Source organism: Anomalospiza imberbis, chromosome 4, assembly GCF_031753505.1.
Source record: "Anomalospiza imberbis isolate Cuckoo-Finch-1a 21T00152 chromosome 4, ASM3175350v1, whole genome shotgun sequence".
Lineage (NCBI taxonomy): Eukaryota > Metazoa > Chordata > Aves > Passeriformes > Viduidae > Anomalospiza > Anomalospiza imberbis.
In genome coordinates this window covers 44,789,020-44,816,114 of record NC_089684.1, presented here as the reverse complement: position 1 = coordinate 44,816,114, position 27,095 = coordinate 44,789,020, and the positions used below count along the sequence as shown (strand labels likewise).

The 27,095-nt window shown below is 49.5% G+C and overlaps 1 protein-coding gene across 3 annotated transcripts in view; it reads right to left on the bottom strand.

Moving 5' to 3' along the window:
• Window positions 1–1,663: 1,663 nt before the first annotated feature.
• SEPTIN11 (septin 11) overlaps window positions 1,664–27,095 on the bottom strand; it is a 44,033-nt gene continuing 18,601 nt past the window's right edge. For 2 of the 3 annotated variants that reach the window (XM_068188239.1, XM_068188236.1), the window contains exons 2-10: window positions 20,988–21,102; window positions 18,794–18,989; window positions 17,513–17,699; window positions 15,664–15,825; window positions 13,949–14,045; window positions 12,834–13,002; window positions 9,478–9,610; window positions 8,859–9,046; window positions 3,368–5,704 (exon numbers count right to left, since the gene is read on the bottom strand). In XM_068188239.1, coding sequence (XP_068044340.1) covers window positions 5,689–5,704; window positions 8,859–9,046; window positions 9,478–9,610; window positions 12,834–13,002; window positions 13,949–14,045; window positions 15,664–15,825; window positions 17,513–17,699; window positions 18,794–18,989; window positions 20,988–21,102 — 1,263 coding nt within the window. In that variant the 3' untranslated portion in view covers window positions 3,368–5,688. Of the gene's footprint in view, window positions 1,879–3,367; window positions 5,705–8,858; window positions 9,047–9,477; window positions 9,611–12,833; window positions 13,003–13,948; window positions 14,046–15,663; window positions 15,826–17,512; window positions 17,700–18,793; window positions 18,990–20,987; window positions 21,103–27,095 lie in introns of those variants that run through there. The other variant, XM_068188237.1, reaches the window with a different exon arrangement.

Here is a 27,095-nt window from a genome sequence, read left to right as displayed (position 1 = left end):
CTGCAGACTGGCACAGGTGCCACCACGGGAAAAGACAGGCTAAACTGGGCATTTAATGGGCAAGGCACGTTCTCAGTCAACAGTGACCACCTTCAGTGGTCTCTCCAGTGTGCAGAGAGCCCTGGGCCAGGGCAACACTGGCCTGCATGAGGCACAGGAGGGGCTCCAGCACCAGCATGCCCTGAGCCCCAGCAGCCCTTGGCTGCATGGTGAACTGCTATTTTCAGGCTGTATGGTTACTCACTATTGTTTTCTGAAAACCTGCAGCTCAAATCTTGGCATTTTGGTAGGGATGGTGGCCCAGGGCACACAGGGATCCCATCCTGCAAGTGGTGGTTCCCAGTTAACACAAACACCCACAGAGTTCTGCAGAGCAAGACAGACACAGCCCAAGTTTGTGTGCTCACAAGGCTGAATTGAACAGGTTTCTGACCTGGCCATCTAGTGAGAGGCACTGGGCACCACCTGAGGCCCCTGCAGCCTCGAGAGCAGGGCAGGCTCTGGTTCTGGTATCACTGCAAATGCTGTCCCAAGCTACACTTGTGCAAATATTCACAGCCCTTCAGGCTGGGCAATGGCCAGCAAGTCCAACTGCATACCAGGGTACAGCACACACAAGACCAATACTCAGTAACCTTTCTGAGTGTATCTATAAAGTCACTTCTTTGGTTGCAAAGGTTTCCAGGACAAGCAGTTTTTCTTCCACCTGGCTGCAGGGAGCTGACCCTTCTTGCTGAAGAGTGCTGCAAAATACTGTGCTTCTGAAAAAAAAAAAAACCAGCAGACTTCAGCAGAGCCCCTCAGCAGCTGGCATGCCACACACCGACTGCCAGAGGCCAAACCTAGACCAACTCAGGGTAGCTTTACCTCAGCAGGTTAAAGGAAGGGAATTCCTTGATTAAGGTTCACAGATACAAATAATAAATCACTAGTGTTCGGTTAAAAATCAAAGTGCATCACTCTACACAAAACAACATCCCAAGAGGCTCGGGCTGCCTCCTTCCCTCCACCCCAAACCAGCTGGAGGTCATTACACACATTTACAGGTTTTGTTTTTACCTTCAAGCAATCCTTTGGCACTTCTCAGACTTGTCAAATGAGTTCACTTCCAAAGTAAACAAGGTAGAAATTTTAACAACTTGCCCACATTCAGGGCTGTTGAAAAAAATAATCACTAATTAGGCTTCATGACAACAAAACGAAGCCCTGGATCCAAGTGCGAGCCAGAGCAGCTCAGCTGTACAAAACCAGAATCCTGCTCTGCCCATAGTGAGGCACAGCCAGAAAATAAGGCCTTGACTGTCCAGGACAGGCTCCATCAGTGCCACAAGATGGGACATCCACCGTCACACAGTGACACACTGAGAACATCACCAGGTCTGTGGAGAGATTTCCAGCCATACCAGAGGAGCGTAGGATGCCCTTGAGATGAAGCTGTGGCTTGAGACAGAAATTAAATCCTCCAGCTACACACACTCAGCCCCGGTCTGTCATTCTATGTGTCACCAGCAGCGTGTGCATGTTATGGCAAAAGAAAAAGGGGAGGGAGGCAAAAAAATCCAACTAACCCAGAGCAACGAGTCACAGTGTGGCCGAGCTCCCTCCGGCAGCCGTTCCCTCTGGCAATGCTGGAAGCCTGGACGCTGTCGGAGGCGCGCCGGGAGCGGGCAGATCCCGCACAGACACACAGCACAGCACAGCCTCAGACGCACGGGTGGGAACAAAGGGGGAAGGAGAGGAGGGCAGACGTGATGGAGGAATGAGATGGCTCTTCTCCTGGCAGGGGTGCCCGGATCTGCAGCTCTTCCAGTGCCCTACGGTCCACTGGGAGAGAGGGTGTGGGGGCTTTGGCAAGGTGACGGTTACATAAAGAAGAAGCTACAGAAAAAGAGAAAAACAGAAGAGAAAAGAAACAGAGGTTCAGAATTGAAATGAAAAAGTGAGGGTGGGGGGGAACAAAGGAGAAACAACATTTTAATATAAGTCACGGGGGAGGGAATGTACTGGGCAGGTGTCACACACATCACCTCTGGCCTGAGCTCCCCGGGACACCGGCTGAGGTGGGGAACAAGCTCATGACCACCACAAGAAGAGACTGACAAACACCAGCACGAGCCTATAGAGGCACCTCAAAGGCACAGAACAACCTGCTGGGGAGGCAGAGGCTGACAGGTGACCCTCCTGTCGCCCCACCACAGAATGGCAACAGCAAACGTCACAGAGGCCACGCAAAGACCAAAGCTTTGGGTAAAAATATATTTCCTCTCCCCACTTCAAGTGTTGGCACTATTTGGATCTGCAGCCTGAAGCATATACAAGAAATAACTGAGCTTATGCTAGAAGGTTATTATTCCATCTGTAATTCAAAAACGGAAATATTTTAACATCAAATAAAGTGACAATATCTAACAGATGCATACATATAATTTGCATTAACACTGTATGTAGGTTACACAATTGTTTAGTTACAAACATGGGTTATTTTCCAATAGCAAGGTAATAAAGTCCTACATCTATGGTTTAAGGCAATCAGGATATTAAAAATACAAGACCTCTACTGCTGTTCACAGCTTTGTTTCCCGTTAATTAAAAAAACCCTTCATGTTTGTAGAGCTCCGTGCTGGCACACGCTGGTGAGAGCACCACAGGTATCACACCTGCACATGCAGCCCAGGCCCGCGGAGAAGGGACACTGAAGGGGACTGGAGTCACACGGACACGTCTGACGTGGTCACACACAAAAAGACACTTCCATCTGCACTCGGACGGGTTGGGAGAAGCAGAAGGAGAGCTGCCTGCAGAACCATCGGTCCTGTTTAACATGGACGTCCTTCCAGGGAGACACACAGCTCCCTGCTGGGATTTCAAGCTGTCAGAAGCACGCGGAGGGGGTGACAGGAGTGGCAGCTCTCCAGCTGGAGAGGAGCCCGGGGTGGGTGCCAGTGCCTGCTGTCTGCTGTGGCTCCTGGAGCGCCACAGGAGATGCATCTCAAGACAATGTATTTCACAACCACGAGCTCCAAGGGCACCTTCCTACTCACTGCCCTCCCTCAAAGGAACTGTGTGGATCCCCAGAAGGGTCTGGGGGAACAAGCCCTTTATCCATCTCTTCCTCTCCCACTGCCTGCCAGACCCACGTATGGCCCCTTCTCTACAGAGCAGCCACAGGCCCTCGCAGAGACCTGGACTGTCTTTGCTTTTCCAATCTGGGGGTTTCCTTCATGCCCTAGGAACATCACCATCCCAGAAAAAGCTCGTTTCAGCATGCTTTCCTGCTCCTCTGTATTAGCCTAAGGACTGAAATCCACCTTGTGAGGAACATGCAGTTTTAGAGGAGTTTTAACCGCCCCACTTGCAAGTAAGTGGACTTGGAGAATCTCCCAGAAAAGCACAGCTGCTCTCCTGTCAGGAGCGAGGCAGGAAGGGTCAGTCTCTTCCTGCTGTACTTACATGCAGAGGTGAAAGCACATCCAGCCAGACCTGAGCGTACCATTCACTCCACGCACATCAGGGGCTACTGGGAAAAAAGGCACAGGGAAAGCAAAGCAACAAGAGCAGCAGGAACAAGCTAAACATGGCCCAGGGGTTCAAGATGGGGAAAAAAGTAATTTCCATCTCCTCTGGCATAAAACCAAAACAGTACCTTAGACATCTTCAAGTTTGTGGTTTATCCCCAGTTTCTCCAACACAGCTTGTTTTCTGCTGGAGAAAAGCTCAACCAAAAAGACACTAATGCACTTGGCCACAGCTTTCTGTCAAAAAGGAAAAGCTCAACTCAGCTGATTTCCCCTGCTAAACATCCCTTGAAGGGCTGTTAAATGAAGCAGGAGAAATAGATGTTAAAATTAAGTTTTCTACTTGGCACAAAATACTGGTAATTAAAAAGATGACATGCACAGAGGCAGCTGAAGCAAAGCATATTGCCACAAGCACTCGGTGATGGGCATGTGATGTGACTGTAAAAAACTCATGCAAACAACTCAAACTTCTTCTTTCATAACTCAAGATTTTAAAGCTGCGTTTGCCAGGAGCCACAAGAACCAGAATTTCATTTTTCCAACTAACCCTGCAGCAAACCTATTTAACCTGATGAAAAGTGCATAGTTGGCAACTCCAGGAGGGGGGAAAAAAAACAAACCCAAACAACAAAACCAGAAAGTAATACTTTTAAAAACAGCTTAAAAAACCTAAAATAAATTTTTAAGATTTTTTAAAAACAGATAAAGAGGTCAACTGTTTTATTTCCAGCTTATTTATCCAATTTCGCTGTCTGTCCAGGACATGGTACACAGATATCCTCTTCCTGAAGCCATGTTTAAGCGGTGAGGGTTAAAAAGCAAGACAACCCATAAGCTCGCCTCCAAGCACTTCCCAGTCCAACGCTTGAGGAAAAAATAATGAAAAGAAGTGGGAATTCTGCCTTTTCTTTTTCTCCCAGAGAAATTCCATCTGGAAGCAGGCAAACGGCTCTAGTGGGAGACTCAGGTAGGAAGAGTTTAGTGTAAGAAGGCTTTAAAGAGACTGCCTAGCTAGGAGCAGAGCAAGTGCTGGCTGCGTACCGGCAGAGGAAGAAATCCAGGAGTCACAGGGTAAGCACAGCTACCCACTCCTTGGGAAGGAAGGGAAAGACAGTCTGAAAGGAATGGCATGGAAAGAACACTTCAAACAGCCCCACTTCCACTGCGTGCTGGCCAGAGAGCAGGGCCTGGCTTACCCTACGCCTCCTTGGCGTGTCCTAGGGACACCTGAATGGGACATTATTCCTGCTGCAGGAGGCTTGGGGGCCACTGCAGTGACTGTGTGTCCAGGCACCTTCTCTCCCATGACCTGGAATTCTGGATCCCACATGCTCCTGGAAGCAGCTCCAAGAGGATGCTAAAGGCTCTCTCTTCCCCCTGTCCAGGCATTTGAATCCATGACGGCTGCTAAGCCTTGTTAAGATCCCACCCATTGGAAACGAGGCAGAATTTTAAGGGAGGCTCCAAAGGTTTGAGGCAAGTAGTGCAGGGAGAGCAGTGCTGGGAATGGTCCTTCCCCGAGGCAGCCGCGGTGCTCGGCTGCTCCGCTGAGCTGGAAGGGAGGCTGGAAAACCAGGCCAGCACAGGCCAGGGCAGACAGCGCGGAACAGAACTAACACAAATTATCATGCAAATGTCACGGCATGCAAGGTCAGTTACACTTGGTTATCTACACACACCCCCCTCCCTCTCCCCGGCAGGGACTGGGGCTGCTGAACGCAGCAGCTCCTGAAGGAACGTGGGTCAGAATAAACTCCAGCTTCAGCCATGGCCTGGGCTGGCTGGGACATTTCTCCAACACTCATTCCCTGGGGCTCCCACAGCACAGCCAGCAGCACTGAGGGCACCTGAGCCAGCCAATACCTGAACTGTTGACATCCAACTCTCACTCTTGGTTCAGACTGGGGGCCAAAAATAATTTGCTGCTGATGGTTTTGGTGAGAAAAACGCACGGTGTCATCATTATTACCTCGTCTCTCCACCCACCCCTGAACTTCCACTCGCATACAGTCCTGCACCCAATCCCTCTTCCTTCTTGTTCCCACTATGTTATTAGAGGAGTTAATAGTTATTAATGTTAAAAAATGAAAAAAAAAAAAAGAAAACAGATGGCAGAGACACATTACTGCAAAAGCAGGTGAATGCAGGAACATCCTTGGCTCGACAGGCTTTATGTGAAGCTTGCACTGCAAGTTAAAAAAACAGAACAAAAAACAAAAAAGTTAGCACTAATTGAACTCAAATTGCAAAAAAAAATAAAGAAAGCCAGGAGAGCCAACACCAGCAACCCGCTCCGGTGGTTGGGCATGCAGATGGATTATGGAATTACAAAGAAATTCAACCTCAAGGCTGGGCTCTATTCCAGCCTATGACAAGCAAAAGTAAAAAGAAAAACTGGGGGGACAGAACTTCTGAGCAACAAACCCTGTAGGCTGGCCCAGGTTACAGCCTGTCACCATAAAGCTTGGTAGCTTTAGGGCTCATTCGTTCCCAGCTGGGACACGGGTGCAGACGGCCAGCTCGGGGTACTTCCCATGGGCATCCTTGCAGGAGATAGCTCAGGTACCTCACACCTGGACACCAGGATGTCTCCAAGCACTTTGGCTTTCACAGCCAGGTCAGATCCTTCAGGAACCAAACCCCTCTTTTTACTGGGTGTTGGGCCAGGCCCTGACATGGGTGTTGCAGCTCAGGGACTGCTTTGGGACAAGCATGGTCCCTGATGGCCAGACCAGGCACATTGGACTGGAAACTTAAGTGGAAAGGAAATTGGAAAAAAAGAGGTTTCACACTTGGCTTCCAGAAGCAGCTTTAAATAAATGGAGACAGAAGCCAAACAGATGGTCCTGGCTCCTGGGGGGCTGCGGATGAGCAGCAACACAACGGCACATGTTGAGGCATGTGGCCATCTAGCCAGCAGCAGGCAAGCACCAGAAGGCTGCTTGCCTCTCCCACTGGGTCTGCTGCCAGGAGCTCTCTCCAGATTGGTCAGGTTGGAAGCACAGTCCCCTACAGCAGGGGCTCAAGCCCCATGTCCAGGCCAGTGTCTGAGTCTCCTCTACAGCCACCCCTTCAGTGCCTGAGGGACACAGGTGTGCTGTCCCCAAACGCTGCTGCTGTCAGGCCAGAGACCTCAACTACTCAGATAAAAAAAGAGTACAAGCTAGAGAATTTCTGGAGGAATAGTCTGGAGATCAGGAAGGCCAAGCTCTCCCTCATGGAGTCAGGCCAGCAGCAGATTTCACCCTGAGCCTTCCCTCTGGCATGGACAGCACAGTGGAAAGTCTCTCTTGTCCAAATCAGGGAAATCCAATCCCACCTCGAGAAAATAAAGCATTCCCATGAATTACTTTGTGGGGAGGCTGCAAGGGTTGGGCATGGCAAGGATTTCCTCTGGCAACTGCACAAGAAGCACCACAGGCCATGGCAGCAGAGAGAGAGACTGGAAGCCTTAACTACACAAACTGCAGCTCCACATTAGAGTGCAAGGAGAAACTGAAAGCCTTTAGAAAACCAAGGTGAGCTACAAGGCAGGAGCATCAGCATTTCCCTTGAAAGCCTCTGTTAGTAACTCTGACACTAGAGAACATCTGCAGCAGGTACAGCACCTGGCATGGAGCGACACAAAGGACACACTAAAACATGGGCATGTTCCTCGAGGCTGGATTTCTGTGAATGCAGCAGCAAAGCAGAACCTGTGTTTGTCACGGTCGCTGGGAACAGCCCCGTCTCACCCACAAGGCTGGCACCAAACAGGAGCTCACACTGACCACCCAAAGGGACACAACTCCCCAGACCATTCTGTACTGCACTGGTCCTACAGCTAAGAGATTAAAAAAAATCTGACTGCACAGTTCTTAAAAATATTAGGCTACCAACTCAGAGATAAGGACAAGGGTCTTTGAAAGTTTCTCTTCTTTTTAGGGAATGCATCACCATGTCTGAGATCTCAGGTGAGAGAAGATGAGTGTCCCAGCTATCTGCAGCAGGGTGTTTCAGCATGCCTGGGCCTTAGCTGCTGACACTGGCTGGTTCCAGTGCTCAGCCTGACACACCTGGGTCTGGTCTGTAAGGAGTTCTCCCCGAGTGGAGCGTGCAGCACGCAGCGCTCCACAGCAGGGGCCCTGGCCACGTCCTCAGCCAGCACCGAGCAGCACAGCTCCATAGGAGCTACATCAATTTACAGCAGCTGAGGAACTAGCCCCAGGCCCTCCCCACCTGTCCCGGGCAGCAGCAACCAACATCAGGCACGGAACCAGCAGCAGCGACAGGCGCCATGCAGCGAGGGGAAAGCTGTAAAACCCCAGGGCATCTGCAGCACAACTGCTGCCACACAGCCCACGCCAGGCTGCAGCTCCCAGGCTGGGACACAAGTGTCTGAGCCACACCCCTGCTGGCACTTGGCTCTTCCAGGGGTGACACCACCCGCGTTACTCTAAGGAACACCCCCTTCTCTCTCGGGCAGTGAAAGCAGCATGGAGCTGTCATTTTTGTGTGTGGGTCAACCAAGTGTTTTCCAGTGAGATTTGCTGCATCCCCAGCTTTCCCAACGGAAGGTACCAACTAAGCACCCTTAGCGCAGGTGACTCACTAAGGACTTGCATGAGCACCCTCTCACTAGGAATGGAAAAAGCCAGGGGAGGGGGCAAGAGATTACACTCCTAAGACACAAATATAAAATAATAAAAAACAGTACCATGATCTTGACTAAAAGGTAAGACTTTCTTAGCTTATTATGTCAACTTGATACAACCACAAATGCCATTTAACTGCAATTACGGTACCGTAGTAGTTTGTTTTTCTAAACAAAATACAAAACCAAAGCTTCTTGTCTTTAAAGCAAGCTTCCAAGTGTTCACTTTTGGCACTAGCATTCCCCATGTAAAAAATAACATGGTGGTTTTGGTTTCTAATTTATTTCTACTTACAACTATAGCCTTAAGGAATGGGAACTGGAGACTACCGGTGAAATAAAGAACAGGTACCAACTCCCTTAATAATTCTGGCTCAGGTAGATAAATCTGAGTCCAGAACATCCCATAGTTCCAGAAGATGCTGGACAGATCACAAACCAAAACTCCACCATCCAATTGCTCTCCCACACCCATCAGACTTGAAGATAAAATTTGAAGGTACTCCTTTAGAGAAAAATTAAGATCATGTCCCTGGCCCACCCTTTAGAAAAAAAAAAATATTTTATTTGATCAGGCTGAGAAAAGGCCTGTTTCCAGTCTGGTAATGGGGCAAAGCAAATACAGACATGCAGCAAGGAAAAAAAAAAAATCAACCTCCCAAAACTTGTAACAAACCCTACAAAGGGTGTGGGTGACAGGCGCTTACTTTTTCTTGTCCTTGTCTTTCTTGGTTTGTTGAGAACCTGCCTGCTGAGCCTGTGACTGTAATAGCTGAGCTGCTGCCTTCTTCTTTTGAAAGTTGTTCAGCTCTTCCTCAAGTTCCTTCTTTTTGTCTTCCACCTTTTTCTTCTCTTCTTGGTGAGTCCTCTTTAGGTGGTCAAACTTTTCGTGAAGCTGCCAGGACAGAGACAGTGAGAATCCGCTGGGAACAGAGCAATGTTCCACCCCGATTTACTGGCAACAATGCCCCAAGTGTTCCTGCTGGCACCAAGGCCTCCCTGCACTGCCTGCATGCCATCAGCCTGTCTGCTGCAGGTAACACTCACTGGCACACACAGAGCAGGAATTTCAATTGTTGTAGGAACCCAGCAGGCCTCTGGACACTTCCACACCCCCATAATTCCATCCCTCCGTGCTTTGTACCTAGTGGATTCTATCAGGTTCCTGCAGAGCAAGGGAACATGGGCACTGAGGGCTGTACTCTTGTCTGCACCTCTGCAGCAGCACGAGGCCTGAGGAGCAGCTTCCTGCCCCAGCAGAACATTTTCTGTAACAGCCCGGCCCCAAGCTCTCACCAAGAGCCCTCTGAGTTCCAACATACTCACATCCTTTTCTGCTTCCTTCAACTCTGCTTCCTTCTCCTTCACTCGCATGACAAACATCTGCCTCATTTCATCCTCCTTCTTCTGGAGTTCGCCCAGGAATTCATTCCTCTTGGCTTCATAAGTCTCTTGGAGACTGTTAAAAACACACAAAACCCAGTCAGAGCAGTGTTTCAAGCACAGCCAGGAACTTCCAGCCTTTGGAGACCTTAGCAATGAGGTTGTCTTGTCACAAAACACGGCCAGAGGCTCCATCACTTCCGCGAAAGCCACCCCAGCTTGCTAGGTGGCAGCAGTGGGAGGCGAATGGAAAGGAAGAGCCGAGCTCCCTGCTCAGCGTCCCGTGCATCACTCTGCAGGCAGGCTGACTGCCCTCCAAGAGAAGCAGCCTCTACGTAAGTGCCCGCAGCAATCCCCAGTGCCCACGGGGCTGGTGATCCCTCGGAGCCACACCGCCTCCCTTCTCTCTCTGTTTGTGCTAAGTCTCCTCGTTCCAAATACAAGATTTGTGTAGCAGACCTGGGGTGCAATCTGCTCCCCTGTAGCTCATTAGGCACGACACGGACACAGAGCAGAACTCATTGCTAATAGATTGAGATCAGGGGTTTGATTTAGATAAAGCCATTCTGGGGAGACCTCCCTTTCTCCTTTGGCCTTTCCAAACCACCAGCAGCCTTCCTACTCCAAATAATCACATTACTGGACTGCTTCACTCCTCCTCTACTCCTGGGCATTCCTTCATTTCCCCGACACTGAGATAAGCAGTGAAGATTTGGGACATAAAATACGCTGTCCATGTACCTCTGAGATTTTTAAAGCCTCTTAGGAACTCTGAATGTCAAATTCCTCTTTTGTTTTATTCCTTAAATGGATTTGGATAGCCCAGCCATAATGATAGTGTGGGAATGATAACTATTTCCCCCAAGAGGCTTTTCTGAAAAAGCGTTTTTTAAATGAAAACTCCACTGAAGTCCCACACATTGCATCCGTGTGCCTAAGGAACACATTAACTGTTGGGCCAGTGGAACATCCTAATTCCAACAAAGTCAAGCTTTTACTTTTCCTAGCAGTGTTGGGGGCTTTGATGCCCTTTTTGTTGGTTGGGGTTTTTTTAAGGGGATGCAATATTGACCTGGAGAACACAACTTGTCAGATTATGCCAAGCCTTGTATTTAACTCTGCTAATTAACAGGCACTTCACAAACTTCCTAAAATACCCTCCAGACAGGATGCCCAGAGCTGTTCTGGCACAGCACTGGCCGCCCCAGAGAAATCACACCATTCCACATGACCACACCAGCTTCCTACACATGGAAGCAAAAATACCGATTCTAAAAACGACAAACATCCTTCCATGGGAGAGCAGGGCAAGAGCTATCTTTGGATTCTCAGCTACATGCAGAACCAGACCTCTCACTGTATACAGACTTCAGGAGACTCAAAACAACATCTCCCTAAAATTCAGAGTTGGATTTAATCCTCTGACTGTGGACAATGAAACTTAAAATCCTAAGCCCTTGTGGAGGATCTGGCAAAGCCCAAGGGCACGTGAGCCTTTGCTGCTCTGTGAGCACAAACTGAATCTGCAATTAGTGCCACACTGTCCTAGGGAGCAGCAGAGCCTCACGGAGTGAAATGGAAAGCACTGCACTCATTGGATCCTGAACTGCAAACCACTTCTTCCAAAGCTCATTTCCAAAAACACCATGCGAGGTGATGGGCAAGCAGGAAAAGCCTGGCAGGCGTGAGAGGGGCAGGGGCTTCCGCTAAATTGTCCCAAGTTCAAAGCTTCAGTCTCTGCCGCAGTGACTCTGACTTCCAGAGGAGCCAAGTTCTCAGAGAAACTGGCCTGGCAACTCCCAGGCTGCATGTGGAAAAAAAACCAATTACAGCCCTAAGGAATAACAGTCTAAACCAACTGGGATCCCTGCAGCTTCTCACAGGCAAAGATGACAAGGGAATTGGCTTTTAAGTACACAAACATATGAACCCAAACTACGAGAGTAACTTGATTTCCCAACACGCCCCCACACACTGAAGGATGCCCTGGCAAATAATATTATTTGAAAAAGGAGCATTTTGAAAAGCTTAACTGGAGCATCAAAGAATCCAGCCCACAATAGACAGAGGACAGCAGAAGGGTCTCTGTGCAGAGAGACCCCATTTCATGGAGCTGATGCCTGTTGGGATCCTGGTGCTCCCTCCTGACCTCTTGCAGCCTGGCCAAGCAAGGTGGGGGGGTCTCAGACATCATCAGTGCCCCTTTTCCACACCTCAAACAAGCCCCTACATGGCACCAATGGTTTGCTAGGACCTCCTGCCCTGCTCCCCTTGGGATTTGCCAAAGGCTCCCTGCTCCTGGCTGATGCAAGCTGGCTGAAGGGCAGCAGTTCCTGTGGCTCCCGGGGCCAAGATGCAGGGAAAAGCATCCTTTTGATCCCTGAACTCAGAGAGAACATCTCCCTCGTTTCAGATATACATCAGCCTCAGCCAAACAGCTTGGGATCATAGGCTTTGTTTGTTTATTGGAGGGAAAAGGCATCCAGAGTGAGCTGCTCTGAACTAGCACGTACCAGATGGAAAAATTCTGTACATTTTCATTTCCTTTCTACTTATAGCTTGGTCAAAAGAGGCCTCATGTACAGGAAGCAATGGAAATTCCTCAGATTCCTCCAAAGGAAGGGTTGAGCCCATCTTAAGCCATTGCTCTCCAGAAAGGAAACCCAATAAAGCTTCACACTTGGGCTTAGTAACAGAACTGGGCTTGACTGATTCCAGCAGAGTTTCTGCTACAGAAGAAATGCAGCTGCATCAACTCAGCAAGTCAGAAACAAGACCCCAAACCAATGCCAACCCCTGACAAGCACGTGTGTTACAGGGCCAAACCACCACCGGTGCACTGGAATTCTGACTGCCTTCCCTAGGAGGCACAGAGGAAAGTGGGATACTGTGAGGCAGGGGGTGCAATTACCAGGGAAAAGCTGGAGAGGAATGGGAAACAGGAAATGAAGGAAGAAAAACACTCCCTCCCAAATTCCCACACAGCTGTTTGTCCCTGGCTAATGGCTTGGGCTGCAGACCAATAAAGCTGTCTGACAGAATGAACTATGTGTTGAGTAATCAGCCAAACCTCAGGCATGAGATCATGGCACCCTCTTCACAGCTCACCTTGGGCCAGCTGTGAAGAGCTCCAGAAGGGTCAAAAGACCATTTACCCCAGGACGTCCCCAACACACGGGCCACCTTCCAGTCGCACAGACACGGCTGCACTTTTCCTGCCCGCAATTTCAGGCAGCCCTGAGCAGCAGCAGAGTAAGCTGGTTGCACAGCACAGCACTGCCTGGCTTGCACGTCCCTACCTGAAAGGTTTGCTGTCGGGATCCGTGTCCTTGAAGCCCATCTCCTCCAGCTTGCAGCGCCTGTACAGCTCATAGTGCCGGGTGTGCGTCTGCTCCCTCAAGTCCTCCATGTTCACTCGGATCAGCATCTCCCGCAGCTTCACAAAGTCACAGTGGTTTTCATTTTCAACTGCAAAAACAACACAATATCCACAGAGAGAACACAACACCCAGGAGCTGGGCTCCCCCCTTCCCTGGACCTGGGTCCCAGTGTAGCAAACTTCAAAGTTCTTCAGGCACACAAGCACAACTGCAAGTCAGCCTGCACCAAAATGCCTTGCTGAACTGGGACTGAAGCCATCCCATGCCAGCACGGGCCAGAGTTCAAGGCCTGCACTGGATTTGCAAGATCTGTGCATTGCCCATCTGTCACAGGGCTCCCACCTCCCCATCCATTTTTGCACCAGCAAGGTGATGATCCATTTGTTCACAGGATTTCACTTCCCACACAAACCCACTCAAAATCCTAGCACTCACAGGGGCTCACAGTGGCAAAGTCTAAATGGAATCTCAAACTATCTGGTCCTAGTTTTCTGGGAACAGCAAGAACCCAGCAGGAGACAGGTAAAGTCCAAGACCTCCCAAACACGTCAACTTCTTTCCTAACTGTTTTTCCCAGTACCATCCTCTGGTGAATACAGCTGAAGTCTCTGAAGCTGCTTCAGGGTCAGGTGGTATTACTGAGAAGCCAGAGAGTTTTGCAGAACTGCACTGTGAATGCTCCCCTGCAGCTTCCTGGGCCATTCTCCAATGGGATACACAACTGAAGCCACAAGGAGATCATCACCATCTCAGTCCTGTACTTCTCAGTGCTGGCTGGAAAGCAAGGATCAGCTCCGGATTTCTGGCAGCTTCAGTAAAGCCTGGGCTGCAAACAGTGCCCTGGCCAAACTCTGCCCTCCTGCAGGAAGGAGCTTTTGGCTCCATATCCAGATGCCCATGTGCAGATCTAAGCTGTGCTCTCTCAAGCCAGATTTCAGTAAGGGCCATCCAGAGATAGAAGTAACAGAACTGGTTATTCTTGGATCAGAAGGAGACAGGGTGAGAAGGCCTCGCTTGTGCCCTTGGTAACGTACCCTGCACAACACCCCAGGGGTACTGCCTGGCTTTCGCCATCTTGTTGCCGATCTTCACTTCCTCGGTGCTGCCAACCACGGCAAAAGGAAGGTGGACCTACAAAAGGAAGGGGACAATGAGGCCAGGGAATTCCTTTGCTGCCTTGCCAGAGATTGTTTTCTGAGAAAGCTGTTTACTGGGGCAGCTCTGCTAAATTTAAGTTGTTTAAACGCCTTTGCAATTCGTCTGGTGTTTCAGGAAGAGCAACAGGACAATCTGGATGAGAAACCTGATCAGACTTAAAGCCCAAAATTCTGAAGTCCTAAAAATACAAAGATGGGTACATATTTTCCATTTAATTACAAAGCACTACTGTCTTAAGCACGGAACAAGTCTTACAAACTGGAACTGAATTTGAACACTGAGAAAAAAGAACCGTGAAACAATAAAGAAGAAAATAAACTACATCCTCTCAGGAAGGCAAAATTAAGGGGGATTTTACTGCTACAAAGAACCGCTAATGCTTCCTCTTAAACAGGGCAAAGCTGTGAGCAAGGGGAAGAGCAGAGCTGACCCAGCCCTAGGCTGACACGTCTGAGTCATGGAGCTCTCCTCCATCCAGGTCACTCTGTGGGTGTGGGGGCAACAATCTGGGATATACTCCCAGAAGTGTGGCTGCTGCCAGGAAGGAGCTCGCCTCAGCTGCCAGCCCAGTCCAGCCCAGCAGAACTCTCCCTGCCTTAACAGCATCCAAAGGGGCTGGCTGCAAAGCTCTAGGAGTGGGAGCTGTGTCAGCCAAGCTGTGGTCACAGGCTGGGTGGGAGGGGAAGATGTCTGGGCAGAGGAGATGGGATTATCTGGCAAACGGGTTTCCCAGCAGCCAGGCTGCACCTGAGGAAGGCAGAGACCTGCACACAATGCACCCTGGTAGAGCCACATGCCTTCTCTGTGCCAGCGTCTCTCCGCTCAAAACAGGAAGAGAGGCAATATGGAGCTTTGGAGAGGGTCTAACATTTAGCTTGATGAGATAATTGCCCATCTACGAGCCGTTGAGCAGGAAAACTCACAACAACCTTCAAGCAGCGAGGAAATAGCTTCATCTGAGTGTACTTGCTTTAGGACTGGCACATCCCCTTGGGGCCACTCAACACCTCACTGCCAGTGACCATGAGCTCAGATTCTTCCCTTTGCACCCCGAGTAAGGCCCACAGCAAAGAGCTGCTTCCCTTGGTAACCCCCACTGAAATGTTAGGTCCAGTCTAGCCCTGAGTGCCCTCAGCTTCCACACCACAGAAGCAGGAAAAGAGGCGAAAGCCAGAGCTGCTGATGGGCTGCAGAGCGCTGGAACATCAGTGCCAATGTCCCCTCCCAGCGGAAATCAAAACAAAGGCGGCAGCAAATTAATTACCCCCATGAAGCAGCAAGTGGTCGTTTGGGACAGGAAGGCCAAACCTCAGCTCTCTGCCCTGACCACTCTGGGGCCCTGCCTCCCATCCTCTTCCTTTCCTGACACAGGAATACTGCAGCAGGGGAAGGATGTGAGAACTGCAACTGGGAAGATGTGTTTGTCACACAAGGAAATGTAGCAGACCAGGTATCACCAGCCTCCAAAAGCCTTCTGGCCAGGCTGATGTCCATGCTTAAACTGCAGTTTTAAAGCTAAGTGAGACAAAGCACAGCCACCAAGGACAGGCCTCCGCAAGGCAAGGACAGCCACCCCCCCCAGATAACATACACTCATGGTGGCATTGATCTCGGCCACCGTCTCCTCATCAGTCGGGAACTGGTAGATCTGGACGCCGTTGCTGACCAGCTCGCTCATGATTTTACTCTTGAACTTGTGCAACTCGTTCTTTGCGATGGTGTCAGCCTTGGCAATGATGGGGATGATGTTCACCTGCAAGACAGGACAGCACTTCTGCAGCACAGACTGCACAGGTTGTGTCTCTGGGAGAGGACAGAGCAGGACGTGCAGTGACAGCCCTAAAGTGCCACCAGCCAGCACCCCCAGCAAATGAACTTCCCTGGGGCTGCTGCTGCCACCAGCAGCACCACCTCAGGCAGGATTTCCAGGCAGCAGTGATGATGGCCTCAGAAAGAAGTCAAATACAATTTGGCAACATGCTATTTCCTGTCCTGTTGTACTCCCCTCCTCATCCGAATTGGCTGGATAGGAAATGCTGTCATAGATTATTATGAGCTGCTCCAAAAAAAAAAAAAAAAGAAAGGAAATTACCATCTCTGTGCATTCCCTATTCCCTGGTACTGCAGCTGGCTGCATTTCTGCAGGAGCCACACTTAGACAACAGCCTGTCACAGACCACGGCTTGGGAAGTGTCACCAGGGACGCCGGAGGAGCAGCAGAGCTGCTGTCACCCCACAGGAGGTGGAAGCAGATGATGCCTATCCAGCCCTGGGACACACAGGACAGGGGATGGCAGTAACACAGGCACACTTCCCCTACCTGGGTGCTGTCATGTGCCCCTGGACACTGCTGCACTACAGGACCAGGGCTCACTTCTCCCTGCACAGCTCTGAGATGAAAGATCTCTTCTCCAGACAGGCTGTTGGCAAGGATAAAGAGCCTGCCTTCTTTCCCTGTCTCCTCCCTTCAGAGGGACAGCTGCTGCTTTTGATCTTGCAGGTTTGATTTTCCCTGCAACAGCAGACAGAAACTGTACTGAGGATAACAGTAATATCGACCTACATGGAGGGATTTTAACTACAGTACTTGAAAACCCTCTTCCATTACATCACTTAATTCTGCTTGGAGTTATTAAATCCACTTTGGCCAAAAGACAGAACAGGAATGTCAATTAGCTTACTTGGGATAAATCTCCATAGCCTTATTTTTGGTTGAGGAAGGCAAGGAACTTTCTCCATTACCACATAAAACCCAGTCGACTGGCCTCTCTAGGAAACAAGGAACCACTGTCATCATTGATGGCCCACAGAACCAGGAACCAATGAGCCAAAGGTGCACAGTGGACTGATTTCAATTGCTTAATCATGATGGAAAGGAGCACAGAGAAGGCTCAGTTTAGCTACTCAGGCTCTACATTTGTACTTTAGTTATTTTTCCTAGAAGTGCAATCTCCTTTGAACCATGACTTAAACCAAGCCCATGAGGGTACCTGGAAGAGCAGATGCCAAGTAACATTCATCCAGATTCTTGTTTATGATGTTACAGCTAAACACCACTACATTTGCCATAGCAGATCAAATCACTGGTTTTGTCTAGTTGGATGTGATCAGAGCAAGCAGACACAGCACTTCCATTTTTGTTTCTCACTGATTAGAAAGATGACCTCAACTGTCTTTATTGACTTTAAAGATGAGCTGCGGAGCACATGGCCAAGCTCCCCACCCAAGGCAGAGCTGGAGAAGAGCAGGAGTCCAAATTTTCAGTAAGTCACTGCAGCATGTGAAGCAGTATAATGATTCGTCATAGCAGCTCGCCCAAGGTACACGTCTCACACTTTTTGTCTACAATTCTCCACTACTAAACCCAGACATGATTTCCCTGAGCAGATGGCAATATAATGAAAATACTACAGGGCCATGGTGACCCAGGCAGCAAGTACCTTACTGTCGAGTTTCTTCATGGTGACCAAGTCCAGGGACTTAAGCGAGTGTCCGGTGGGAGCAATGAAGTAGAGGCAGGCGTGGATGCGCGTGTCGTGGTAGTTGAACAGGGATCGCTTGATCTTCAGCTCTTCCTGCAGGTAGGCTTCGAACTGTGCGTCGATGTATTCTACTATAGGCTTGTAGCTGGGGAGAGAAGGCACAGAGAAAACCGGGAAATTGGCTGTTGGGACCACACGGGCCACTGATGGACACTCAAGAGCTCTGTATGGTACAGGACAAGCACTGCTTTCAGGACCCTCCCCACCAACCTACAGTCCCTCCTTCACAAGGATGCTTTCCCACTTGGTGCACAGGCAAAGCACAACAGACATGACAACCCTTGATTTCAGGAATGAAAACTACACAAGACTGCTACCCTGAAAAGTAATGCATTTGGCAGGCTCTCCAATTAAAGTCTGAGCTGCTGCTCTGCCAGGCTCACTAAATCACTAGATGAAAATCATCTAACAAAAAAATTTAAACACAAAATTGTGACCTACGCCCCAGATTTTCCAAAATCTCATCATCTTAAAAGAGGGAGGGGAGAGCCACAAGATAAGAGGGACTTTTCAGGAACTGAAGTCTGTGAGCAAAGCTCAGAAGACAACTGTACCATTCATGGACTTTGATGGGATCATTCTTTTGGAGAAAAAGTAGCTCATGCAGTGTAACGTGTCCTTATTCAAATCAACTGTTTGTGCTTCTGCAAAGAAAACTGTTCCATGTGTTTCCCCTCCACCAAGCTTCACAGACATCACTAGATGTGTCTGTAAAATGACTGCCGCTCTGGTTTCTTGGCTTATGGAAGTTCTGTCTCTGACCATGAGACACTAAAAACCTCAGAGACACATGCAAGGAAAGCACTAAAGCTGCACACTGGGAGAAATATTAGAGAAAGCCCCATAAAGAAAGCAGAGCAAAGCTGCACACTGGGAGAAATATTAGAGAAAGCCCCATAAAGAAAGCAGAGCAAAGGAGGACTGGGAAGCCTCAAACTGGAGGACAGAGTGAATCGCACCCACCACAGCTGTATGTGCCAGGCCACAACACAGCAGGAGCACAAAAGCTCTCCCTAAGCCCTGCTGCCCTGGGCCTGCCCACAGGCTTAGGCAGGAGCAGCATGCAGGACAGGGAACCACCCCCAGAACAGCGAGGGACCTGCTGCCCACAAAGAGAGGCCCTGGAGACCTCAGAGCACACCAGCACCGGGATCTCTCTCCCGGCAGAGCTCGGATTACCTGTCATCCTTGTTGATCTGATCGCCAAACCCCACCGTGTCCACGATGGTCAGCTTCAGCCGCACATTGCTCTCCTGGAGCTCATAACTCCGCGCTTTCAACCTGACGCCGGGCTCGTTGTGCGTGGCAGGCTCACTCTCAAACTTGGTGTTGAACAGAGTGTCCATCAGCGTGGACTTGCCGATGCCGGTTTCACCTGAGCAGACAGAGGAAGCATCAGGACAGCGCCGCTGCTCTCCCGTGCCTCCTTCTCCGGCACGTTTGCCAGGTTAAGGAGTTACTCCACTTAGGTAGCAGTGGAATTAGGCTACATGCACATGGCTAAGCAAGATAATCCCTATGGGAACAGATGTCTTCAGAGACAGTCCCCATCTTTACCAGTGCCCCAGGACTGACGCAGGAACTGTCTTTATGGTAGTAAGTTCTTAATTCTCAACTCCACATCTGATTCCCTGATTTTGTTTCAGCCTTTTTAAGGCAGTTTTGTTGTCTCAAGAAGATCAGCCAAAACCCATAGTGCAACTTAAGACAACAAAAATCTGAGAGAGAAACATATAGGGACTTCTTAAAAAAAAAGGGCACACTGCTTAAACACCAACTTTTTAAACTATTACAGTTTCACTAATCCCCAGTGCAATTAGTAACGTGGACAAAAGCATTAGCCTAAATCCCATTTTTCAGTCAAAACTGTTTCTTTAGCAATTACACTCTCAAACAGCTATTGCTACCCATGCTGTGAGCAGGGGTGGGCTGAAGCAACTCACACAGAAAGCCAAGTCCTAAACTGATGGCACAGACTGCCCACAGCTGAAGCTGCAAATTTTAGGGAGCTCCTGATGTGAACTGCTGTGTTCTATGCCAGATCGGCTCTGCAGCATTTCACATCCCAATTAGAAGTCTCACAACACAACACTGAATTTAACTGTGTCCTCTCCCAAATGACAATTTTAAACAATAATTTTTTTCAAGGCTGAGATTTCTGTTCCTTGGCCAGCTGCAGCAGTTTGTGTGAAGCTTTAATATGGGGTGAAAATCGGTGGACAGGCACATTTCACAAGGAAAAAAGAGGTGGATCAAATTGCTAATGGAGACATATTAAGTCACGCTAAGAAAGGCATATTTACTTCAAGAGAGAAAGGCAATTAATTTATGCCATTTTGATCAAAGAGCTGCCTGCTAATCGGGCTGTTCCCTGCTGGATTGAAATGGTTTCATGCTGCTACGAGAGTCATGTGAGGGTTGGGAGCTCCAGTGTGCAGAAGTGCAACTATTCTCTTATCTCCTCCTTTCACACACAAAGCTACAGAGAGGAGTCGAGTTTGCTAGATTTCTTTTCAGGCAGCTCACAGAAATTCTCCATTTGCTGTAGAAAAATCACAGTCAGAGGGTTGTGGGGTTTTTCCAGCTAATTAATGTAACTAATTAGAAGGGACAATACTCCCCTCTTGGAGGCTTAAACGAACAATGAATGCAAAGATGATGCTTGCAGCCTGCACTGCCAAGCTAAGAGAAAAACCCAGCAGTTTTGTCCCTTTACAGAACCAAATTCTGGGTTCACTGACAAGCCAAAGCTGGCTTGGCTCACAGCTCCCTGGGGCTGATAAATGGATTTCCAACTGCAGAGTATCCACAGAGTACCAAAACAGCAGCTACCTCCCCACAGCCAAGAGGAGATGTTGCTTCCTCATATTTCACCCTGTGAACAATTTGGGAAAAGTAACTCAGGCTACTACACCAACTTCCAGATTAAATACAGCAGAGGACAGGTGACAGGCTTTGTTCTCCAGTACATCATTTGGAGACTAAAAATGGCATCGTTTCCAAGTGGAGAAGCTAAGAATGTAAGGATACAGGCAAACCCTGGAAGGGAAGGAATGCAACTTGGTGAGAGACAGCCTCCACACCCAACCCAGAGAAAAGCAGATTTAAGTTAACATCCTTTCAAAAATACATTTAGTGCCCAAGTTGACTCAGTTTCCTTACGGGCTGCCTTTGGGGAAAGCAGAACTGCTGGATGATCAAAGGGACAGATTTTAACAGCCAGCAATTGCCATGCTCTGACTCAGGGGACAGGGCAGAGAAAGGGGAAAGGGGAACACTAGATTCCACTGTGGAGCAGCTCTGGGAAGACAAGCATGGCAGAGAAGGTGTGAATGTGGGGCTGTGCCCCCTGAGGGCCCAGCAGATGACCTACCCACACACAGGATGTTGAAGCAGAAGCCCTGTGATGTTGACTTGTTGACCAGCTGGTCTGGGAGGCTGTCGAAGCCCACGTGGCCGGACAGGGACAGGTTCCTGAGGTCATCGTTCTGTAAGAGCCAGGAGAAAAGCATTCAGCAGGGTTGCAACACCTCTGGCAGGAAACAAGTCCTGTCAGAACTGTGTTAAGGACACAGAGGCTTCTGGGACACAGGATCTGTGTCTTGGGTGTCCCTCCCAAATGCATTCTCCTTTTCCTTCTATCCATCCTCTGCTGGGGGGGCTCAGGAGCTAAAACATCCCCAACTAAAACACCATCACACTGGTTCTCTGTGCCTGCCACCAATAAACCATGATTCTTTACCAATCTGCAACATTCAAATGCTTTTTCAGAGGCCCCAGCATCTCATAGGATTACCCTAAGATTATTTTAGCACACACCTGGAAATAAGTGTGGAACACGGTCAGTGCTGTGAGGTGACCAGTTCCTGTTCAGTTGGGGAAGCAGCTGAGGCTGCCTCCTTCGTGTCCACTGCACAGCTACACAGCAGAAACCAGCCAACCTTCCACTTCAGAACTTCCCCAGCAGCATGGGAAACTTCCCAAACTTCCCAGTGAGGCTGGCCCCTCAAGAAGCACACTGAGGCGTGGCACAGGTTGTGATATGGCCCTGCTTGCAGCTCCAAAAGCTACTCCTGACAGACACCTGTGTAGGCGAGCTGAGAGCCAAGGTGCTGCTTTCCTTGGCTCAGTGTGCCAAAGGGAAGGAGCAGCTCTCAGATTTACTCTGGCCCCCCAGGCCTACAAGGGAAATGCCAACATTCTTGCCCTTTTCCTGTAACCCTTCCACAGCAGGACACAGCTCAGCAGCTGTGCCACTGAAGCCAGCTAAAACTCTTTCCCGCTTTTCCAGGAAGGGACAAAAGCAAGCCTGCTGCTCTGCCACGCCTTGGTTTACAAATAACCTCATCTGACACGAGGTGAGCAAGCAGGGCACCGTTCCCAGCATTTCCTGTGTGACCTATAAAGCCCATGGTGCTGCCTGTGCATGTCCTCAGCAGGAAAAGAAGCCAGCCAAGGCAGCCCAGAGGTGCCAGTCACCCCTCGTGACTCATTCTCCTCCTCGGCTGCTCAGGGGCTTGAGCTGACAACATCCAACACGCCGAAGCTGTTCTGTGGAGGGCAAGGGAGCAGCACAGACCACGCAGAAGGGAAGTCTGACACACTCTCCAGATTCTATCTGGGTCCTTCCCACAGCAGCTGTATGGCAATCCACACAGAAGCTCTGAGGAAAAACAAGCCAGCCCAGTTACCCCTTCCCTGGCAAGTCACAGTTATGCCAAGGTCACAAGTAAAACAAGAAAACAAAAAAAAGCCCACAAACTCGGTAGACCTGGAGCTGCTCTGCCGTTATTTCACAACATCTTTCTCCTAAAGTTTGTTGTCCTTAATTTGGAGCCTTTCTTCAAACCCAAACCCTTCCAATGGAGTCACTCCCCCCAGGCCGCAATAAATTACAGTTGTGGGCAGCCTCATCCTGGTTTAAAGATGCTGAAGTGCCAGCTTCTTTCCACAAAATCAGTGGGCTTTGGACCAGACAGACAACTCTTTGGTTGTTAAGAATCAAAAGCAGAGGAGGACTTCCCACTCTGCACAATTGCTGAGCAGCTCCACTTCCCTCCTCAGAACACAATAGACCAGCCACCAGTTGCAGGGAGAAACTAGTTACATTTGGGCTGAGTGTCAATGAAAATAAACTCGGATCTAAAGAAATACAAGAACTCCCTGAGAAAAGCAACATCTCCAAGTGAAAATGTCTCAGTCTGTGCCAGAAGTCTGGGCAAAAGGCTCCTTTCTGCCATGCTGGCACACAGAGCCTGGCAACTGTGAAGACACCTGAGCCTTCTCTCAGCATCTAAACCAGGCTTGTCCATAGCTAAATGCCACTTTACCAGCCTGTTCACCTCCACCCCTCTGTGTGCTGGGAGCTACTCACCAGCACCACACCACAGAAGCTTAAGGTGATTAAGAGATGCCACCTCCTTCACTCAGGCTGGGTAAAGAAAAAACACCCAGAAGGACCACCACCTCATTCACCCCCAGTAGGGGTTTCCCTGGAAAAGGCCCTGGGATTGATGTAAAACATGAATGGGTTAAATTAAATATTTGTAACAGTAGTACTTTGAAAAAAAAAAAAAACCCCACTGGGCTTGGGTTTATGATCAAGTGAAGGGAGCTCAGAGCAGATCCCAGAAAGCAGAAAGTGCCCCTGACTCACAGACTTCACACAAAGTGGTGGGTGATGAACATCCCTCAGCACAGCAGCAGTATCTCTTTCCCCGATATATTTTGGGAAAGCAAGTACTGCCTCATCATCAGTTGCTCAGCAGGAACAGGAGTTAGACTCATCTCTCGCATCTGTGTCAGTTATTTTTGCTGCAGACCTTCCCCGGTTTATTCCCCTCCCCTTGCTTTGTTTTTTTTCCCTGCAAATGGCAAACGTCAACAATGGATAAACAAAAACTATCTCGGCACTTAGCAATGCCAAGTATTTTTCACAGGCTGTACTGCACAACAGGAGACAAGAGTAGCCTGCTATCTGCTCAAAACATCAAAACACTGGTGAAAAGATCTGAGGCATGAGGCACAGGCAGAGATGAAACACAAACCCCAGCATCCACCTCCCTCGGTGTTCCCAGGATGCAGCGCATCTCCCTGAGCAGAGCAGACACAGAAAATAGCTGCAATTCTGCACAAGGCCCACGGTTATACATTCTGGAGGAGGCAGGAGAGCCATAGGAACTAGATTTCTAGCTCTCTCCTCCACACACAAACAAAGCCAGCTCTGCGGCATGCAGATGCCCTTGGAAAGCCGACACATTTTTGGGGGAGCTGCAGGCTACTTCTCTCCAGAGCAAAGAGGTGCACACGCTGCACAACCACTTGCCACGGCAGCCAGGCCTCTGCTCCCGCTTTCACCCCTTCAACAAGATAGCTTCATCCACAAGGAAAGGAAGCCTCTGCTGGAGAGCAACAAGCCTGATTGCTCAGGGTACCAGCAGCAGAGCAGGCAAGTTAGTCACACTTCAGTCTGGCAGAGCACAAGTGCCATAACAACAAGGGGATGCTAAGTCAGATGGCCCTGCCTCGCCAGCTGCAAACTGCCATGACAAACTCCTGAGCACAGTCAGTGGGCTGGGTTTGATCCCAGCTGAGTCACTCCACTGAGAACTGGGCACCTCGGGCTGAAGAGCAGTTGAAGGCTGACACGGCTCCTGCTCCACCCCAGAGCCCCCGTGTGCACCAACAAGCCACAGGAATGCTACCAGCATGGATTTATTCCTCCTGCCACACGGCTCCTCTTCCAGAGGAAGCCAGCAGTGCTGCTCAGGTGCTTCAGCCCAAGTGGAAAGGCATTTCATCACGCTGCCTCACTGCCTTCTTCCCAACTGCATCCCTCATTTGCCCTCAGATGAGCAAAGCTCAGCACAACTCCTCCCTCTGCCCAGCACTCAACTTGACTACAACTTCTCAGGAGTCACTCACAGACACACACAGTCCGGGGAGAGGCCTTGATAACCACAGACAAGTGTCAGTGTCTCAAGTACTGACCTCTTAGAAGCACACTGAAGGAGTAACTGCTTGGCAAGCACCTCTCCTTGCTCCCAGCTCCAGGATCCATGGATAAGATGAGCATGGGTAAAACTCATGGTAGCTCCACAGACTCCTGCAGAGGTCAACCAGTTTGCAGCAGATGTGCTGCTAGACTTGGGTGTCTGGATGTTGTCACACGTCAGAGAGCTTAAGACATCCCAGAAGCAGTCTGTATTTTTAAACTCTTCCTCAAGGCAGTCACGTCTCCTTTACTGAACCCCACATTACAGGGCATAGTTTCCCTCCCTCTTCCCATACCATCCACAGGCAGGAAGTGATCCTGAACAGCCAGAGCTGTGCTAACCCCTACAAAAACTAAGGAGCGACATGAACAAATAAATGCTTGTTTCTTGGCAAAGATGCTGATCGCTTGACTTCTCTTTGCAGAGAGCCCTACAAGGCATCCCACAGTCACTATTTCTTGGATCAACAACAATCTTTGAGCTGCTGTTATCACAGCTGCTGGTTTTAACTGCAGCAGGGGAAGGGAAGGGGTAAGTTAAGCAGAGACAGGCCCCCAGAGGCACAGCAAATACTACCTACCATCACTTTATATAAAGAGATTGATTGTCAGGCACTCACATCCCACTGCTCTTCATTTTAAGGGGGTAAAAATGCCTTGCAAAAGACAAGAACAGGTCTGCCTCAGAACCCTGTCAAGGCTGTTTCAGATTTTTTCCACACATAGCTCCTGGTGGAAATGGTTTCACAAGTCAGGCAATGCTGCAATGGATGCTCTGTGGCAAACAGTGGATTTGGCTGGATGGGAATCAGAAAACAATTCAGCTGATGAGGCATGTGCAAGGAGAGTCAGCTCATTCTTCTCAAGCCATACTGGCTTGGGAGAGCCAGCAGGAATGAAGGGAAAGTTTTTCTCCTCACTGGCATCAGGAGCAGCACATCTGTGTATGGATGGGGAGCTGGAGATAAAGGTGGGGCCTATATCACTCCTCCAGAGGCAGCCCAAAGCAGAGCTGAGTCCTCACGCTTCCAAAATTGCGTGGCAGCTGACTGCGAACAAAGCAAAGTTGCTCCTCTCCCAGGCAGGAAAAAAGCCCCACTCCCAAAAGGCCAAGGAGAGAGTTCCACAAGGATATTTATTGTCCCAGTCTGCAGTCTGCTCTCCTCGCTCAGGACTTAACCATGATGGTGGCTATTCCCCAATCCAAGCAAGCTCCTGGCTCAGCCCCTTTTGCTTTAAGGCTGCTGGCAAAACATTCCCCTTGGGCCCCTCCAGGCCCACTGCTGCTGGCGGCTGGGGGTCAGCTTCACACGGCCTCCCAAGAGTTAAAGAAAACAAAAACCAGCCTCAAATTCAAGAGGGGGAAAAAGGCTGGTATGCAAAATATCGAGCTCAACCCCAAATATGAAGCAAGTGCTTAGTTATTTGAGGCCACATGACTTAGGAGGCACCTTTAAGAAATTCTAAAAGCTTTTATTGTTGTCAGCAGCTCAAATCAGCAACATTTTTGACTCATTACTTGGTCAAATCATCTTACATGCTGCATCCAAAGCCAGGGACCTCAGGGATAGCTTAGTCTGCTCAGATAAAAAGCAGCTCAGGCAAGACCAGGAGCACAGAAGCAAGAAGTAGTCAGGAGGAGACAGATGTATCCCCCTCCCTAAGTTAAACCCAAGAGCTGATGTCCCTGCCAGCAGGGTACCAAGCATTCCCAATCTCGATGCCAGAGCCAAGCTCCCTGTTCCTCCTAATAGCACCCATAATTCCGCTCCCCTTCCTTACACAGGGTTACGGGATGGTCAAACCCGTAACTGTTGGACTTATGGATTTATGAAGAGTACAGGGAGAACATGGAAAGCAAGAACAACTCCCTTCCCCTCCTCAGCATGCAGGGATGCCAGAAGAAAAGGGCTGATAGCAACCAATCAGTTAATCAGTTCAGAAAGAGAGGAAGGACTTCTTGGCTGCTGTTTCAGGGTAAGATAACCATCAGTGTCACCAGCAGAGGAGGGGGAGTTCCTGGCTCCATGCTGCTGCTGGCTGGCTGGAGGCTTGGGCAAAAGTCTGCAAAAGTTACCCAAGTCTGGGAGGTCCTTGGTTATTTTTCTTCGCCCTCGCTTTCTTTTTTCCCCCCTTTTCTCTCAACAGGGAGAGCAGACCCCTGTGGAAGGCATGCTCTCATTCTGCACATTAATGTGTCAATCAAGCCATGAAGATCTGTGCCTCCCTCCCAGCCCCCAAACCACCAGTGACTCACTGCTGCAGCTCTTGTCCCTGAGGGATGGACTGCAGGAAACCATCTCGATCTTCCTGGATAAAAGCTGGCACCAGCTGCAGCTGGCCTAGGGACACACAGCTCCTCACCAGTCCCCTGCCCCAGCCCTCCAGCAACATCTACCACAATAGCAAGGAGCCAGGTCTCTACTCCCAGGAACAGGGAACGCTGTCAGCAGAGCTATGCCACAGATGGCTCCCTTGCTCATTGAA